This window comes from Erpetoichthys calabaricus, chromosome 2, assembly GCF_900747795.2.
Source record: "Erpetoichthys calabaricus chromosome 2, fErpCal1.3, whole genome shotgun sequence".
In the NCBI taxonomy this organism is placed as follows: Eukaryota; Metazoa; Chordata; class Cladistia; order Polypteriformes; family Polypteridae; genus Erpetoichthys; species Erpetoichthys calabaricus.
This window is the reverse complement of record NC_041395.2, coordinates 54,621,592-54,639,937: the sequence shown is the minus strand read 5'-3', so window position 1 is coordinate 54,639,937 and position 18,346 is coordinate 54,621,592. Positions and strand designations below refer to the sequence as shown.

At 39.4% G+C, this 18,346-nt stretch overlaps 1 protein-coding gene across 1 annotated transcript in view; it reads left to right on the top strand.

Annotated features, from left to right (window-relative positions):
- shank2b (SH3 and multiple ankyrin repeat domains 2b) overlaps positions 1-18,346 on the top strand; it is a 971,122-nt gene that overhangs the window by 818,907 nt on the left and 133,869 nt on the right. Inside the window, exon 19 of the mRNA XM_028793812.2 lies at positions 17,232-17,367. Coding sequence (XP_028649645.1) covers positions 17,232-17,367 — 136 coding nt within the window. The remainder of the gene's footprint in view (positions 1-17,231; positions 17,368-18,346) is intronic.

The following is an 18,346-nucleotide window of genomic DNA, read 5'->3' as shown; positions in this document are numbered from 1 at the left end:
CATACAGGCTTGGGCAGATTTGTAGCAGATGAAATTTAATGTCAGTAAATGTAAAGTATTACACATTGGAAGTAAAAATGTTAGGTTTGAATACACAGTGAGCAGTCGGAAAATCGAGAGTAACACTCATGAGAAGGATTTAGGAGTCATGGTGAACTTGAGACTATCAACTGCCTGGCACTGTTCAGAAGCCATTAACACTAGAATTACCAGAGCCTACGAAAAAACTCGTATATCCGGCCCACCTTAAATCGCTTCTTAAAACCTTTCTCACCTCTCCGCCAGCGTCTTTTGTCATCTAAATGTACTGATAAAGACATGCTGCAAACAGCCGGCTATTCCATCCCCCCAACGACTTAGAACGTAAACAGGCTTTTCCCAGCTCTTGCCTTGATTGATTATCTGGGAGTGAAGTGGAGTTTTAGAGTAGAAATAATAAGATTGTTATTTGGAACACATGCATTTCATATGTGTTGCATTTCTACAGTAATCTGTGTAAACACATTGTTAAAACAGAAACGTGTTATATATTCTAGTAGCAATTGACAAAATGTAGGCATAAACTATATAATGTATGAAGCCTGAAGTCCAAATATCAAAGAAACACTTTCACAAAAGGTACAAAAAAAAGCCACCGCCAAAAAAACCCACCTTAGTGTGAGACATTGATATGAATTAACTATCATTTCTTCCGTGGCGTAACAGTATCAGTCGCTGACTGGGAATCAGAAGTTCATGAGTTCGATCCTGCACAACTCCCATTTGAGAAGTGTTCTAATTTTCACTATTTTAGAATAAAAAGATACATTTGATTTCAGTCTGTAACAGCTGGTGTAATTTATGATATTTGTAAAGGTTAGCTTTATTTTTTTAAAATTCACTTTTCATTGCCTCAGTCGCGTTCAGGATCCATCCCTACCGCCCCCCACCTGACACTGCTGTTTTTACATAAAGACTCGCTATAGTTCTGCAGTGTATCACGATACATACGACCGCTTGTTTTTTTCCCCCAGTATTGCCAGTCCCCACGTGTTGCTGTATGCTGTTTCTTTTGTACTCCAGGACATGCAGAGGAAAGCATAGTAAAGAGCAGTAACTTCAGCGCTATATGCAATCATCAGACACTCCCCATCTGACACTGCTAAAGCTCTGCAGTGTACTTGTGACTGCATTGTCGTACCAATGCTTGCGAACTGAAGTGTCTGCATGCACTTTTCGTGGCATTATACGTGTATTTTTGAGCATGCCCATGTAGCTCAAACACAGGAACATATGTTGATGTAAAAGTATAACAAAACAAGTGCACTTTTATTCAAGACTATAACCGAAGAAAAAAGAAAGCAAGTTACAGTAGGTGGAATGCTAAGAACTGCTGATTTCCATTCTGTGCTATATAACTGTTAACATTTGAATCTGATGATTGCATATAGCGCTGTCTGATTTAGTGTGCGCAAGAACATGCAGGTGGCCAGTTGCTGAGTGCTACAATGCACATTTTAAAAAAAGAAAGAGACAAATATATGTGACGTTTTGAAGAAATCATTTTATGACGCGAATAGTACCAATCAGAAAACATCGTCGAAGTAATGCAATATTATTTGAAAACGAACAGCGTCAGGTTGGGTGTGAAGTTATACTGGCGCTGTTTGAGTCAGATCAGAAGCTGAATAAGCTGAAAAAGCTCCTGTTCTGACTCTAAGTAAACAAGCATGAATTAATCAACAGAAATAACCGCGATTGACATTTTAAAGTTAACGATTTACAGTGCATACCAATTTATAAATTCAATGTCCGTTTGAGGAAAAAAAAAAACACTTTCTTCAAAGCTGGGAATCGAACTCGCGTCTCTGTGGCACAGTAAGGCAGTGGTGCTCCAAGTCAGCAAACCGTCCTTATAACTTATTTTTTTCAAGATCCATAACACACAGACAGACAGAGCACTGCATAATACAGAGACAGACAGGCAGAGATATACAAACAAACAGGGAAGGCACATGTACTGAAAGAAAAAAAAAATCAACATGCGCGTTGTTTCTGCAGCACTGAATAAGCTCCCCCAATCTGACTCTCTAAGTAACAGCGCAAGTACAGACACAAATCAAGTGCATGTGTGTACTGTATAATATTAACAAAAACAGCAGCTTACTACTGAAAACGGCAAATATAGGAGTGAGTGGGGATCGACCCAGTACTCTTGATTACACTTGGTTTGCGTCTGTACTTGCGCTGTTACTTAGAGAGCCAGATCTGGGGAGGGGTGATGTTAGAGCTGGTGAGCATGCTACATTAGCATTAGCATTACATTACATTAGCATGCTACGCCACAGAAACTGTTATATGGTGTGTGAAGCTTTTGTGGAAGTGTTTATTTGATCTTAGGAACTCAGGCTTTACACATTCTATATTTTGTAACATTTATTACTAAAATATGAAAAAGTTTCTGTTTTAGCAATGTGTTTACACAGATTACTGTAGAAATGGAACACGCATGAAATGCATGTATTCCAAATAGCGATCTATTATTTCTATTCTAAAACTCCAGCAGTTCAGTCACTCCCAGGTAATCAAACAAGCCATGAGCTGGGAAAACTTAGTGAACGTTCTGCGACGGTGGGGGATGGAATAGCCGGCTGCTCGCTGCTCCTCCAAATCGGCACATTTAGAAGACAAAAGAGAGGTGAGAACAGTTTTAAGGTGGGCCGGATCTACGAGTTTTTTCGTAGACTCAGGTTATTCTAGTGTTAAGAAGGCTAAGAGAATGTTAGGTTATATGACACAATGTGTGGAGCACAAGTCCAAGGAGGTGCTGCTCAAGCTTTATACTACACTAGTTAGACCTCACATGGAGTACTGAGTGCAGTTTTGGTCACCAGGCTGCAAAAAGGACATAGCAGCATTGGAAAACTTCCAGAGAAGAACAACTATGTTGATGCCTGAGCTAAAGGGGGTGAATTATGAGATTAAAATAGCTGAGCCTTTTCAGTTTAAGCAAAAGTAGATTAAGAGGAGGCGTGATTGAAGTGTTTAAAATTATGAAGAGAATTTGATTGGATTGAGACTGTTAATATTAAAATGAGTTCATCAAGAACATGGGGACACAGTTGAAAACTTGTTAAAGGTAAATTTCATGCCAACATTAGGAGTTTTTTTGTCGCACAGAACCAAAGACACTTGGAATAAGTTACTAAGTAGTGTGGTAGACAGTAGGGCTTTACTGACTTTCAAAACTGGACTTAATGTTATTTTGGAAGAATTAAGCGGATAGAAACAGCGAGCATTGTTGGGTTCAATGGCCTGTTCTAATCTAGATTGTTCTGATGTTCTAGTTACTTTTTTGCAAAAATGTTTTCTTTTTTCAAAATTAAGTTAGATAATATAAGATAATTTTAAGAGTTAAAATTGACCTGCAAGACTTTTTGGACATGGCACATTGGGTCAAGAGTGGCTAGATCTTTCACTAGAACTTCTCTTGCCCTAGCTAGTCCTGTCTTGTTGGAAATATGTGTTCCTCTCTGACTTGTTAAATGTTTTAATCAGAAATAGAAGCCCTATCAAGATGATCCTCTACAAACCGTAAGATTAATCTTTCACACCTTGTCAAAGATCAGATTTAGGCTAGCCAAAGAGAGCTTGCAACTGTTTTGATTTGTTTAATTTGGTGTTTTTTCTGGTATACTTAATTCTTAATTTCATTCTTTGTTTCTGGCAGGCCTTTCCTTTATTTGAGAAATAGAAGTGACGGTTTAGTGTGAGCTCCAACTTCCATTGAACATTTTTTTAATTAATGAACACTGATGATTTACTGTGAAATTCTTTCTTTTTCATTCTAAATTTTTCCAAAAACATTGTCCCATGTTTGCTTAAACTTTTTCTCATGTTTACTTAAGTTTTCATTTTCAGACCAGGGTATTTTTGTAATGGAACAAGATAACTTGTACTCAAAAGTGTAATTGTGTTGAATATACTCCTTCATTCTTTGAAAATACATTTTAAGTATCTGTTTCTACAGGTAAAATATTTGACCAAATATAAAAAAGTATGAAATTTTAATGTTGTAAATCAGGTCCTAGCAACATTATCATTATGTAAGGGAGGACACAAAGGTTAATACTGCTGCATAACAGCTCCAAGAGACTCAATTTGCTCCTCAGTCTGTTGCCTGGCTCGGTGGCCCAGTTCCACACGTTTTTCAGTGAGTACTCCACATTTCTCCCACATCCCAAAGACAGCTCAGGTTAATTAAAATGAAAAATCAGCTGCATGAAATCCGTGCATTATAACTCATTCATAATAAAATCAACAAGATACATACTACATCTATGAAGTCTTGCATACTGATTTAGAGGTCAAGTGGGGTTGTGGGGGATGCTGAGCCGGAGGAGTAATTAAAAACTAAGACCCATTCAGTTGTCTTTTTTTTCACCAAACAAGTTTTCCTGAAAAATTTTATATTGTTGTAGAACAATTTTAATTAAAAGGCTTTTAGTATGACATATTATTTGACTTCTGTCTTTCTTCATGCTTCTTAAATCTAAGCAACATGTGCTTCATTATTGTGGCTCACAGCATTGCCTACGGAAAGCTATTGACTCTAATGCATCGTAATCTTAGTGCCGTGCCAGCTGGAAACGTTTTCAGTAGGAGCCACTGGTGAGGACGAAGTGGTAGCAGCCAAGAAGAAACAGCAAGTCAAGTTTGGGCTATTAGGCATCACAAGTAAGAAGATCTTACATTGCAAACTGTTTGCTGGTGTGAAAATAATAATACAATCAGTTTATAACAAAGTGATCAAATTTAAGCACCTTAATAAGCAAGAATGTAAATTTAACAGTCTGACCATATGCCATAGAGAAAAGGTGTGATTTCTCTCTGGATGTCACTGTCAAACCTGAAGGAGCAATCAAATATGAGGAGGGTATCACTGAACTGTAGGGATAGGATTTGTCTGATGCTTTGGATGCCATTGTATGTAACTGGTTTTATGTTTGCTTTTTTAGTAAATGTACTTCAAAATTCTGTATTTTGATCATATTCCTCAAGGAGTGCACCATGGTGCTGAATTTAGCACATCTTGTTTTTGATTTGTAGTTTAATATCCAGCCTCAAGTTATCAAGTTATGAGACTTTCTAGTTCTAGTGGTGGCTGCCTCTGGAGACTCTGGTTTGCAAGTTCATGTTTTATCTGCCATTTTTAACCAGCATATTGTTTTGCAACCTTCTCCCACTGACAATAAAGAAAAATAAATAAAAAAGAGTAACAGTGGGCATGCGATACAAAGTATGTGAAAAGAAACAATACAAGGTCTATCAGTGTACAAAGTTCTGTGTGTAATTCAAAGGTACCATATGAAACTCGGTGTCCTCTGTGTAAAGATATCCTTGTGGTCAGAGCTTTCTCGTAGTACATCTCCTGAGTGTAGAGGTAAGAATGTCTATATCTAGGTTGGTATGAATGTTGTGATGAAACACAGTATATATTAAAGCAGTGTTTAGTGTAGATCTCTGCAAAGAAAAAAGCTGAATATAGATTGTCCTGGTGTAATTAGTGAGTGTGTTTGGGGGGATGATGAAGTCTGTACTCTGCATCCAATTCCCATTCCATACCTTCTACCAACAGGATAGGCATCTGCCACTGCTAAATAGAGACAGAAAAACACAAGTGTAACAATGACTGGAGAAACACAAAATGGACACACAAATCTCATAGCTCTAATTCATAAGTCCCGAAGCTACTAATGCAAAATGCACAGTACTGTGCAAAAGTTTTAGGCAGGTGTGAAAAAATGCTGTAAACAAAGAATGCTTTCAAAAATGGAAGTGTTAATCATTTATTTTCATCAATCAACAAAATGCAGTGAATGAACAAAAGAGAAATCAAATCCATATTTGGTGTGACCACCCTTTGCCTTCAAAACAGCATCAATTCTTCTAGTTGCACTTGCACACAGTTTTTGAAGGAACTCGGCTGATAGGTTGTTCCAAACATCTTGGAGAACTAACCACAGATCTTCTGTGGATGTAGGCTTCCTCACATCCTTCTGTCTCTTCATGTAATCCCAGACACACTCGATGATGTTGAGATCAGGGCTCTGTGGGGGCCATACCAGCACTTCCAGGACTTCTTGTTCTTCTTTACGCTGAAGATGGTACTTATTGACTTTGGCTGTACGTTTGGGGTTGTTGTCCTGCTGCAGAATAAATTTGGGGCCAATCATACGCCTCCCTGATGGTATTGCATGATGGATAAGTATCTGCCTGTATTTCTCAGCATTGAGAACACCATTAATCCTGACCAAATCTCCAACTCCATTTGCAGAAATACAGCCCCAAACGTTCAAGGAACCTCCACCATGCTTCACTGTTGCCTGCAGACACTCATTATTGTACCGCTCTCCAGCCCTTCGACGAACAAACTGCCTTCTGCTACAGCCAAATATTTCAAATTTTGACTCATCAGTCCAGAGCACCTGCTGCCATTTTTCTGCACCCCAGTTCCTATGTTTTCATGCATACTTGAGTCGCTTGGCCTTGTTTCCACGTCGGAGGTATGGCTTTTTGGCTGCAACGCTTCCATAAAGACCACTTCTGGCCAGACTTCGCCAGACAGTAGATGGGTGTACCTGGGTCCCACTGGTTTCTGCCAGTTCTGAGCTGATGGCACTGCTGGACACCTTCCGATTTCGAAGGGTAATAAGCTTGATGTATCTTTCATCTGCTGCACTAAGTTTCCTTGGCCGACCACTGCGTCTGCGATCCTCAACGTTGCCCATTTCTTTGTTCTTCTTCAAAAGAGCTTGAACAGCACATCTTGAAACCCCAGTCTGCTTTGAAATCTTTGTCTGGGAGAGACCTTGCTGATGCAGTAGAACTACCTTGTGTCTTGTTGCTGTGCTTAATCTTGCCATGACATGAAACTGTCTTCCACAACCTCACCTTGGTAGCAGAGTTTGGCTGTTCCTCACCCAGTTATAAGCCTCCTACACAGCTGTTTCTGTTTCAGTTAATGACAGTGTTTCAACCTGTGTGTGACATTGATGATCATTAGCACCTGTTTGGTATAATTGGTTGATCAGACACCTGACTATAATCCTACAAAATCCCTGACTTTGTGCAAGTGTACCTATAAGAATTGATGCTGGTTTGAAGGCAAAAGGTAGTAACACCAAATATTGATTTGATTTAGATTTTTCTTTTGTTCACTCACTTTGCATTTTGTAAATTGATAACAATAAACAATCATTATTTATATTTCTGAAAGCATTCTTTGTTTACAGCATTTTTTCACACCTGCCTAAAACTTTTGCACAGTACTGTATCTTAAAGCGTAAATGTCATGGTTTTGAAGATGTGGTTAAAACTGTTTCCCAAGCACAAATGTTTAGTTTAGTGAAAGATCATATAAAATTGCAAATAAGGTTTCCAGAAATTATCAAAATGCTGGTTTTGCTAGTATATCATTTAATCAACGTTGTGTAATGATTATGGCCATGTACTGTATACTATTAAACCATCAGGGCATAAGAAAACAGGAGGTGGACCATTCAGTCTATCCATTCTGCTTGCTTAGCTAATAGCTAAAGTGTCCGACATCTCATCCAGATACCTCTTAAAGGTTGTCAGGATTGTTCAGCTACATGTATCAGTAGTTTGTTCCAGATTTTCACAACTCTTTACTTAAAAAACAATTGCTTTAGTGGCTTCAGTCCAAAAAACACTTCCCTTTAATTTCCACTGGTGTTTTTGAGTACGTGATTCACCATTAAGTTGAAAGTTCCTTTATCAATGCCTTAGAGAATTGGTTCTCTTCTGCTCAAGACTAAACATTTTTAATTCTCTGAATCTGTCAGAGTAGGACATGTTCTTAAGTCCTGGGACGCACTTGCTTCTTCTTCTCTGCACAGCTTCATGTGTTGCTATGTCTTTCTTTTAGTGTGGTGACCAGAACTGGCACACAATGCTGTACTCTAGATGTGGTCTCACTAGTACATTATACAGTCTGAGCATAAAGTCCCTCGATGTTTTATAGCTTTAATGATATAAGCTAACATTTTATTAGTCTTTTTAATCTGTTCCCCATATTGTTTATGTGATGAAACTGTGTGTTAACATAACCCCCTAAATCCTTTTCAGAGTTTAGTGTCTCTTGTCTTGGATTTACAAGTGGCATTCCTTTAGTCCATTTTAACTTTAAACATTAAGACTAGATTCATGCTGCACAGTAACACAGAAAGTTGGTTCACTTTTACAGCCTAATGCTTGTTGGTTGGGAGTATGCGCAGATAGTGCGGTGTCACACCCACCACACCACCTGGATTGGGACATGAGTGTAGCGGGTGACACCTCAGCACCACACAGGAACTGTGCAAGATTATTTACAGTCCTGCTAATTCTGCCAGCAGCCCTGAGTTTTCCCTGTAAGCTGGAGGACCTGTTTGAGGGCTAGATGCAGATTAACGTCATACCCAGAACAAAGCAATTGCAGTTTAAAGGCATTGCTCAAGGCCCCACGGTGCTGAGTCACTTTTGGCAACCTTCCGATTGCCGGCACAAATCCATGGCCTCAGAGCCACCACTCCGCTAATGTCTGCTATTCTGCTAAATTAGTTTCCTTGTGGGTCTGGACAATAAAGTCCACTCAGGTGTATTGGTGTCCCTGTACCCACCAGGGAGTGACTGCATGGCCCTTAGCAATTCATTTCCCATGTTTTTAATGACATTGTAGAAATTCATAAACTGTTTTGCTTTTTCTTCAGATGGTGTTTACTACAGAAAAGTGCTGCTATAGAACACTTTATGGGTGTGCTTGTTCTCTGTAATCATGGAACTACAAGAGTACAAAATGAATATTTGAATTTGTGTTTAAATACAGTATTCAATATAGTTTGACAATTTTACTGTACTCTGTGCACATGGCAATAACAACCCTATAATCCTATACACATGTTAAAAAACCTTTGAGAATTGTGACATACTGAAGTATTAGGAAGGCAGGGAGGTACAGGGATTAACAACTCAGTTGCGTGGAGTTGTGGCTGTGAGGCTAGGGATCTGCACCAGCAATGGAAAGGTTGCCGGTTTGAATCCCATAAAACGCCAGATGATACTGCAAGCAGGTCCTCCACCTTACAGGTAAAACTTGGGGGTTGGTGGCAGGATTGGCACTCCAGCCATCATAAAAAACCTCCCACTGTTCCAGTGTGGTGCTGAGGTGTCACCTGCTGCACTCAGGTCCCAATCCAGGTGGTTCGTCGTGTGGTGGGTGTGGCAACATGCTATAAGTGAATGCTCCCAACCTCTTCCTTCTCCTCCTCCTCCTCTTCCTCCTCAGTTGTGCTCAATTTCTGTTCTGGTCCCTATCTAGGTAAAGTTTTCACCTTTTCCTTCTGTTGTAGTAGACTTCAGCTTCCTCTCACATTCTATAGGCGTTAATTCCACCATTATTTGTTAGCTTATACTTCCTTTCCTGCTTGTGCAGTTAGTCCACAGAACGTTAAATATGTAGAGTTTGGTGTAGCATACGCCGCATAATTATTTATTGATGGGTGAACACTTCCTGAACGACACAGTTGTCCAAATGGGGTGGGTTTAAGGGATACGACTGTGAGTGAATGAAAAGATGGAACTCTGGAGAGAGCAACATACAATTGTCCGTGACTGAAAACTGGGTTTGGCAGATACAGGCATATCGTTTTGAAAGTTTGTCCCTGTGCCTTATTAATTGTCATTGCAAAGGCCAATCTAACAGGAAATTGTCTGCATGTAAAAGTAAAAGGCAAATTTGAATCTGATGGGGTCAGGGATATCCGGGGAATATGGACAGTTTGTGAGGTAGGAGCTGTGATAGTTTTACACTCCAGTACATTGCGGTGAATGCTGGTAACAGTCCGTCTAGTGCCATCACAGAGACTTCTTGCTGGCATGAGGTTTCTGAGAAGCATGATGACTGAACCTATTTTAATTTTGAGTTTATGCAGAGGCATGCCAGTCAGAGTAAGACTGTTAAGAAATTGTTCGGGAATGAAACTTGATCTGCGGGATCGTCTGTGACAATGGAGGCAACGCTGGTGAAAGTTACTTCGTCGGTAGGGATAAGTTTCAGTACTTGTTCATTAAGGTGTAGCGAGTCTTCATTGGTGACGCTTAATATAGCTCGTGTACTGAGTTGTTATTGAGTCGCAGTTGAGAAACACTTTTTTAATGAGTTTTAAGCACAGGGAAAAAAATGAACATTTGAAACATCCATAATGTAATAAACCACCAAGAAAAGTAACATTGCAACAATGCACGCTACGAACCAATCGCTGTAAACAGAAGTGAAAACAAAATCAAGCCCGGTGCATTCTTTAACTGCCTTCTCTGCCTTATGCGTCCAGCCCCCTCTCTCTCTCGCGCGCCTGTGTGTGTGTCTGTCTCTCTCGTGCGCCTGTGTGTGTCTGTCTCTCTCGCACGCCTGTGTGTGTGTGTGTGTCTCTCTCGTGTGCCTGTATGTGTGTGTGTGTGTCGCGCTCTCTCTCTCTCTCTCTCTGGCTCGCTCGTTTGCTGCACAGGGAGAGACATGCGGAAATCATCGGCGCGCACGGCTGTTTAGTGAATTATTGTTGGTGGACGATGCTCTGTGAGTTGGCGGGCGTGGCTCTGTCTTGTGTGCGTCTTGCTTGCCATGGACAGTTTCTGAGAAGCATGACGACTGAACCTATTTTAATTCTGAGTTTATGCGGAGGCATGCCAGTGGGAGTAAGACCGTTAAGAAATTCTTCGGGGAATGAAACTTGATCTGCGGGATCGTCTGTGACGATGGAGGCAATGCTGGTGTAAGTTACTTCGTCGGTAGGGATAAGTTTCAGTACTTGTTCATTACGGTGTAGCGAGTCTTCGTTGGTGACGCTTAATATAGCTCACATACTGAGTTGTTCCGGAGTCACAGTTGAGAAGTCGATGTCGCCATATAGTTGTTGAACAGGATCATAAATAAAAGGAAAACAATGTGAAGGTAATGGACGTGGGAGGAGTGTTAGAGTTGGTGGGCGGGGCTCTGTCGTGTGTGCCATGGCCGGCTGCTTAGTGAATTGTTGGTGGGCGTGGCTCTGTCTTGCGTGCGTCTTGCTTACCATGGACTTAGTGAATTATATATATAGATATTGCCTGAAGAGTTGTTTTCTTATCTGAGAACATCTACCCAACAATTTCCATCTCCTCTTTTCTCGTGTTCTTGTATAAAAATTATTTCATACCAATTTCACTGTTGTTTCTTCGCCGATGTCATTTGCACGTTTTGACCACATAACATAATTTATAAATTCACAATGCAAATAATTGCTTTTACCTCAACAGAAACCTTGGTTTTGATGAATGTTAGTAGATGTTCTTTAGCTTGCACAGGCAAATCATTTATACAGCACATTGTTATTCAAAAGTGCTTGTGCCACTTCCCAACTACTCTGTGTAACCTTTTGAATTAAAAAATCATATACAGAACATATACATATGCCATATTATAAAGTATACTATAAAAGGGGAATTCCATGACACTTCTGTCCATTGAATACATGTCTGTAAATATGGTAAATAACAATTTCATTAACTGTTATAAAGAAACTCTTGACTTCAAGATTATTAGTGAAATCAATCATTTGTCAGAAATAAGATTTGAAGAGGGGCTAAAAACTAGTCATAACTGTATTTCTCACTGCACATTATCAAGATTGGATTTTATTTCTCTGAGTGAATATTCTTTCTTTATGTCCCATTTAGAATTGGGATGACACAATGCTGAGGGTTGTATGGTTCCATGTACTTAGGTTGAGGTCTCATTATGGTACCTATCTGTGAGGGGTTTTCCCAAATACTTTGACTACCTCCCCATCCCAAAGACTGGTGTTTGATATCATGGTGGTTCTGAATGGCCTGGATGTGAGTGAGAATATGCATGGGTATCCCCTATGATTGGTCTAAACTGGTGTTTTTTCTAGAAATAGTTCCACCTTTGTACCCAATGATGCTAGGACAGGGGTGGGCAGATTCAGTCCTGGAGGGCCGCAGTGGTTGCAGGTTTTTGTTCCAACCCAGTTGCTTAATTAAAAACCAATCCTTGTCAATTATATAATTGCATGGCTTGCTAGTGCTTTAACTCTGCCATGTCAGGTCATTCTAATATCCTAGATTTATTTTCCTTCCTAAGGATATCATCCAAATGATCTGAAGTCTAAAACAGATGAGTAATTCTCAGTGCTTCACTTTTTTTCTCTTCACTTTCCTTCCAAGTATTTAATTAAACCAAATAGTGCACAATAAATACACACAGGCGTAAATGGTAACAAGCTAAATGGAGAAATGCTGGTCTCTTTTGTCATTTGCATGGTATTGCTAATTAGGAGCAATTAAACACCAAGATTACAGCTGTTTAAGACTAAAATAAGCAATAAGGGTTCAAACTGTTAACGAGCGAAACAACTAAAGTGAAGCAGAAGTGTTACTTGAGCAATAAGGGTTTCTTATTAAGCAATTGGGTTGGAGCAAAAACCTGCAGCCACTGCGGCCCTCCAGGACTGAATCTGCCCACCCCTGTGCTAGGACATGTTTTCGTACTCTGCAAATTTGTAATGGAACAGTTGGTTCAGAAAATGGATGGATTTTTATAATAGGTAGTCACTGGATGTTTAGATCCTACATATATTTTAATAGACAATCATTGATACAGTGGAATAATGCTGCTCTTTTATGGATCCAGATCCTTGGCTTTGCCATCTCTTCTGAGCTTCTACATTCTTCACGTGTCTGTGTGAAATTTTCTTTGGATATCCTAGTTTTCCTCCCACATCCCAAAGACATTAATTTTAATTGGCATTTCTAAATTGGTCATGTGTGGGTTTGTGCATGTGATGGTCTGCTGCCTAGTGTTGTTCAAGTTCACACCTCACAAGAACTAGCTCAAATTTCAATTCACACTGATTAAAATGAATAAATTCTCATTCATAGTTCACCGTTTTAATTTTGAACTAGTTCATGTTCAGTTCATTTTGTATTTTTTAAGGAATGAGAATAAATGACCCATGAGTTTACTTTTTTCAATTTTGCATGCCTTATATTAGGCTACTAGCTGATGCCCGCCGTAGCATACGGCAGTGTAAGAATAGGAACAGAAATTAAGAAATCAAGAAGAAATAAATACTTCTTGAAAGACGCAGTGTGCATGTAGAATTTCCGGCCAAGCAGGATTACATGTGAAAATGATAAATAAATCAGGCTTTCTGAATTTACGTGCTATGGCGATGGCATCCTGATAGTTTTGTTGCATGTATCTTGGACTTCCTGGAAATGTGGACGGTAATATGATCATTTTGCCTACACGTACGTTGTTATTTTCAGCGTTTGCTTGCAGTTCATCTGATAGTTCCACGTGCAGATCTTGTTGATGTAATTGGAAATAGTTGAGATACGCGCCCTCTGTTTTAACATACGCATCTACGATGTGCTGTTGGAATAGTTTGCCACTGGAGTGCAAAATACTAAATGTATTCCTCATTGTTAATCTGTACGCATAAAATTGGCATTGAGTAAGCCTTATTCGCTTGGCGGTTCTTTTATCGGGAACATGTTGTAAATCTTTGTGCCAGCCAATGTCTCCATAAGGGAATAAAAGTGGGTAAACCATAGGATCGCAATTCATATTGAGTGTGGAAATCTGTTTACAGGAGTTGCCTATGGGATAGATGCAAATGTCCCTTTCGGCAGGCAGTTCCCCATCTTCTTCGGAGCATTGTATAGTCGTAAATCCTGCCTAGGGTTTTCCTTGAAAACCATTCGTACAGATGCTGTTGGATTGGAGTGATTTCATGCATGTGTTAGTATGATTTAGCGAAGGGGTTGATGGTTCCGAGAATGGAATCTAGCTGGAGAAGTAAATTTTCGCTGCATGCAGAGTTTGCTTTATTTTGTAAGCGTACTTCAGTAGCTTGCGCTGTGTCAAAAACATACAACTGTCCATATCCTGGAGAGGTAGAAGTGTTAGCGTATAGTGGAAAGATTTAGTAATAAATTTGCCCATGTATTTTAAAACAGTATTGTCCAGGCCAGGAGGTTGAGTTATCTGTGCACCCATGGAAGCAAAAGCTAGAGAAGAGTTGTATTCTCGAATGTGTTCAAGATAAGTTTTAGCTTCTGATGTTCGCTGTGTAAGAAGCTGTTGTAAAGACACAGGAGGCTCTCGTAAAGGTGGTAAAGCTACTTTACCATTGTGGCAGCACCTCAAGTACTTGTTGGATGTATTACACTCAGCAGGCCAGTATAGTGCATGACATGGAAGAGGACGAATAGGAATCGAGAAATGCCGTGTCGGCTGCGTGTGGGCGGGACCGGTTTTGAAGTGGAAGCAGGACAAACCAGAAGAGAAATACCATATTTTTTGCACCATAAGACGCACCTGACCATTAGACGCACCTAGGTTTAGAGGAGGAAAACAAGAAAAAAAATATTCTGAACCAAATGGTGCACTAATATGTTTAATAAAATATAGCAGAATAATATTTCAACCATGTAAATTCAACAGCGATATTAAGAAACATCATCACTGTCATTAACAAATAAGGAGAGACTTTAAGGTTCAAGCACTTTTCTAGTTTTATGGAAACCCCAAGAACTCCTCATCGCTAGTGTCAGAATTTATTAAGCTCAGTTGCTCACCATCACTTTGCAGCATCACGTACCTATCATCACGCGACATAACCTGTCCAAAGCCACCAGGGGACAAAGCACGTTTGGACCAATGCTCCCTGAAGTTATATCGCCAGTCTAGTCCCATCTATATTTGTAATGCCACAAAGCCCTTCATCTCGTGTTTTGTTGTGGGTTTCCAGTTTGAAAAATGAGAATGCGGTGCAAGCACAGCCCACGATTCAAAAAATTGCTCTGCATACCTGTTTGTCTCGTCTGACAGTAGCTGAAAGGCAGCTTCAGGAAAGAACAGCCTGAAGTAGTCCAGCGGCTGGTAATCTGTCGAGTCCAGAGTCCGCCTCAGTGATAATGCGCAAAACATTGTCTGCTGAGTATTTTGTTTTCTGCACTCGCTTCGCTCCCTCATGAGATGTAGATGCTATCTTGCCTTTGTTTATATTTGTTTACATTTCACAACTCACGCACACGCAAGGATTAGATGCCGAGTCAATGAGTCTAACATTCCTCCAAGCACAGAGGGAATGCCTGTAACGTAACAGTGAGTTTTGTCGCCCTCTACCCCTGGATGTCGACTTTTTTCAGGTAATACACATCATGGTCTGTGACGCAACATTCGCTCCATAAGACGCACAGACATTTCCAACCTTCTTTTGGGGAAAAAAAGTGCGTCTTATGGTGCGAAAAATACGGTATATGTAAGAGATTACAGAGTTCTTCAATAAAATACAATAATTATGAAGACTTTTTTATTTAAATACACTTTATTGAGCTATACCCAGCAACAAACACATATAACCATATATGCTAATATCCTCCTGGTCAAGAAATTAAATAGATGCAAGTATATATATAAATTACCGCTCTATTTCCAACCGTGTGACACAAATGGTGACTGTGGAACCAGCGTGTAGGTGAACTAACCTATTACATTGCTGGTCAAAATTTGCGTCACATATTGAATGTCCAAAGGGGAAAAATATAAAGTGGTCTCGCAAAGTACAACATTTTCCTGAAAGCGGAGCTTCACCACGTGCTTGTGTCAGCAAGGGTGCAGCTTAAGCACAAGCAGGCAGACACAGACAGTGTCTATTTGAGTTTACGTTATTTTTTTCTGAATACAAATAAATGGAAAAAAATTAGTACGAAATAAATATTCGTTAAAATCCACTATTTGTGCTTATCCGAATACCGTATTCAGATTCTGCTCCACCCCTACATTACAAAACTTTTAATCTGGACCTAAACCAGATCCAGAATGTCACATAAAACTGAACTAGCTCACATTCAAGTTCTTCACTTGCAAATACGTTACGTTAAGTTCACCGTTCCTAGAAAAATTAGCTTTTTCAATGAATGCGCTCTTTTGAACTAGTTCATGCACAACACTGCTGGTGCCACATATCCATAGATGGTATCACCCTGAAGTGGATTCTGTGTGTTTAGGAATGTTATGCTTATTTTTTTAGATAAGATACAGTATGTTAGATCCTCATTATACAAGCACAAAAACACCCACTTTAGTGTTAAACTCATTTTGTATGGTATGGCAGTTTGTAAGTGTAATCAGAGAAAAAGAGTTTGGAATCTTATAGAAAAAGACATTTTTAAAGAATCTATGAATGTAACTTATTCAGAAAGAAAAAGCCGAAATCTAAAGAAGTAGAGTTAATGTGTGAGCCAAGAATGAAAAGTTGGTTATTAATGAGTATTAAGAACTGTCACAAGGCCATATTTTTATCAGCAGTAGAATGCGCATTATAACACTAAATATATTACATTTGGTGAAACCTTAAAGATCCTTATTATTGTCATTTGTATGTGTATCATGTTTGAAGGTTTAAATTTCTCTTTAAAATACATGGAGCTACTTAACTTGCCATATAGATCTCTTTACAATAACCATGCATTGTAAATTTAAATGACGTTGCTTGAATGAAGGAATTGTTCTGTTCAGGTACTTTATAGTAGTGTCTTAAAATAAGCTTCTTAGTATACTCTGTAAATGTGCACCTGTTTGCACACTACTACTTCCTCAATTGCATTCAGTCATCTAAAAGAAATAATCCATTGCTCTCTTATTTATTGCCTGCAATGCACAAAGATACCTTAAGAAAGGATCCAGAGTTAGCACTTAAGCTTTATTACGACAGCAGGAGATTCTTGTATCATGTCGTGTTAATTTAGGAATTTGCTTCAAAATGGCCTGTTTCAAATTTTGCATTCCTGCACTTTCACATGATGTTCAATGTAGTTGTGTAAAATGACCATAATGAAGTTTGAAATTGTATTCTACTCTGACCTAGCTTGTCCACACAGTGAAATGGTTATGACATGTAAAGTGACATGTGACATGCCCATTTTTTAATCTGGCCCTTAAGATTTTCCTTGTCTTATCTGATTTGCAATAAGATATTTAAATAGTTGGGGAGTTATATAAAAAGATAATATAGCGATCAGTCATCACTTGTAAGTTGTATGGTCTATACCTGGACGTACAGTATATTCTCTGTGACTATTTCATAACCAGGTATTTTACATAATTATTCTGCTTCCATTTGTAGGTCAATGCTGACAATGTCGTCAAAGTTGGCCACCGGCAAGTTGTCAACATGATTCGGCAGGGAGGAAATCACCTGGTTCTCAAGGTGGTCACAGTCAGCAGGAATATGGATCCTGAGGACACTGCCCGGAAGAAAGGTAAAGGGTTAAATTTTAATGTTGACTGGCAGATGTATTTTGAAATAAAGTTCAATGTCAATGCAGATTTTTAATTTAAATGTGGATGGCACCTTTATTTTAAGGGGACTTACTGGATAAAGAGTCACCACACTTGTATGTACAGTATATTATTTTTATAGATGGAACTCGAGGATAGCTACATTCTTTGCTCAGGGCCACACAGAGAACCAGGGGTAGGGATTCCTCTGGTAACCTACTAACTTAAAGTCCAGTTCCTTGACTAGTACACCCCAGTGCCTACAAGTACTCTGTTGGACAACAGCTACAGGTTCATTTCCCAGCCTGTCTGTGGGGAGTTTACTTCTTTATCCACAAGTCTCTTCTCCTGGTACTTCAGTTTCCTCTCATATGCCAAAGAGGTGATTCTGAGAGGGATGGTGTCATCATGAAAGGCTGTAAGTGGCGTCATCTGAGGGCGGGTTTGAGGTGACGTCACTATTTGGCTGGTCCTTCTGCTGGTCTGTATAGGGACAAAAGGAGAGGTGGTTAGATGACAGCACCAACCCTTGGTCTGGCTGAGAAGCAACATTATTTGAGCCTATTAATCTTCTCCTGAGCACACGTGTGTGACTAGATAGATAGATAGATAGATAGATAGATAGATAGATAGATAGATAGATAGATAGATAGATAGATAGATAGATAGATAGATAGATAGATAGATAGATAGATAGATAGATAGATAGATAGATAGTTTTTTTTTTTGCTAGTTTGTGGCCATTTGATGGCTGCAACATTAGTACAGAAAGGAAAACAGCCAGGTGGATGCTACTTCTGCTGCTCCACCACCGCCGTAAGTACGCAATAAATAAAAGGCTTACAGCTGTTGTGGCCACTAGCTGCTGGATGTGGCAGTTTATAGAACGTTATTACCCTATTATTTTCTTATGCCCCTTGGCCATATGAATGGCCTTAACTTGGTTTACTGTAAATCGGT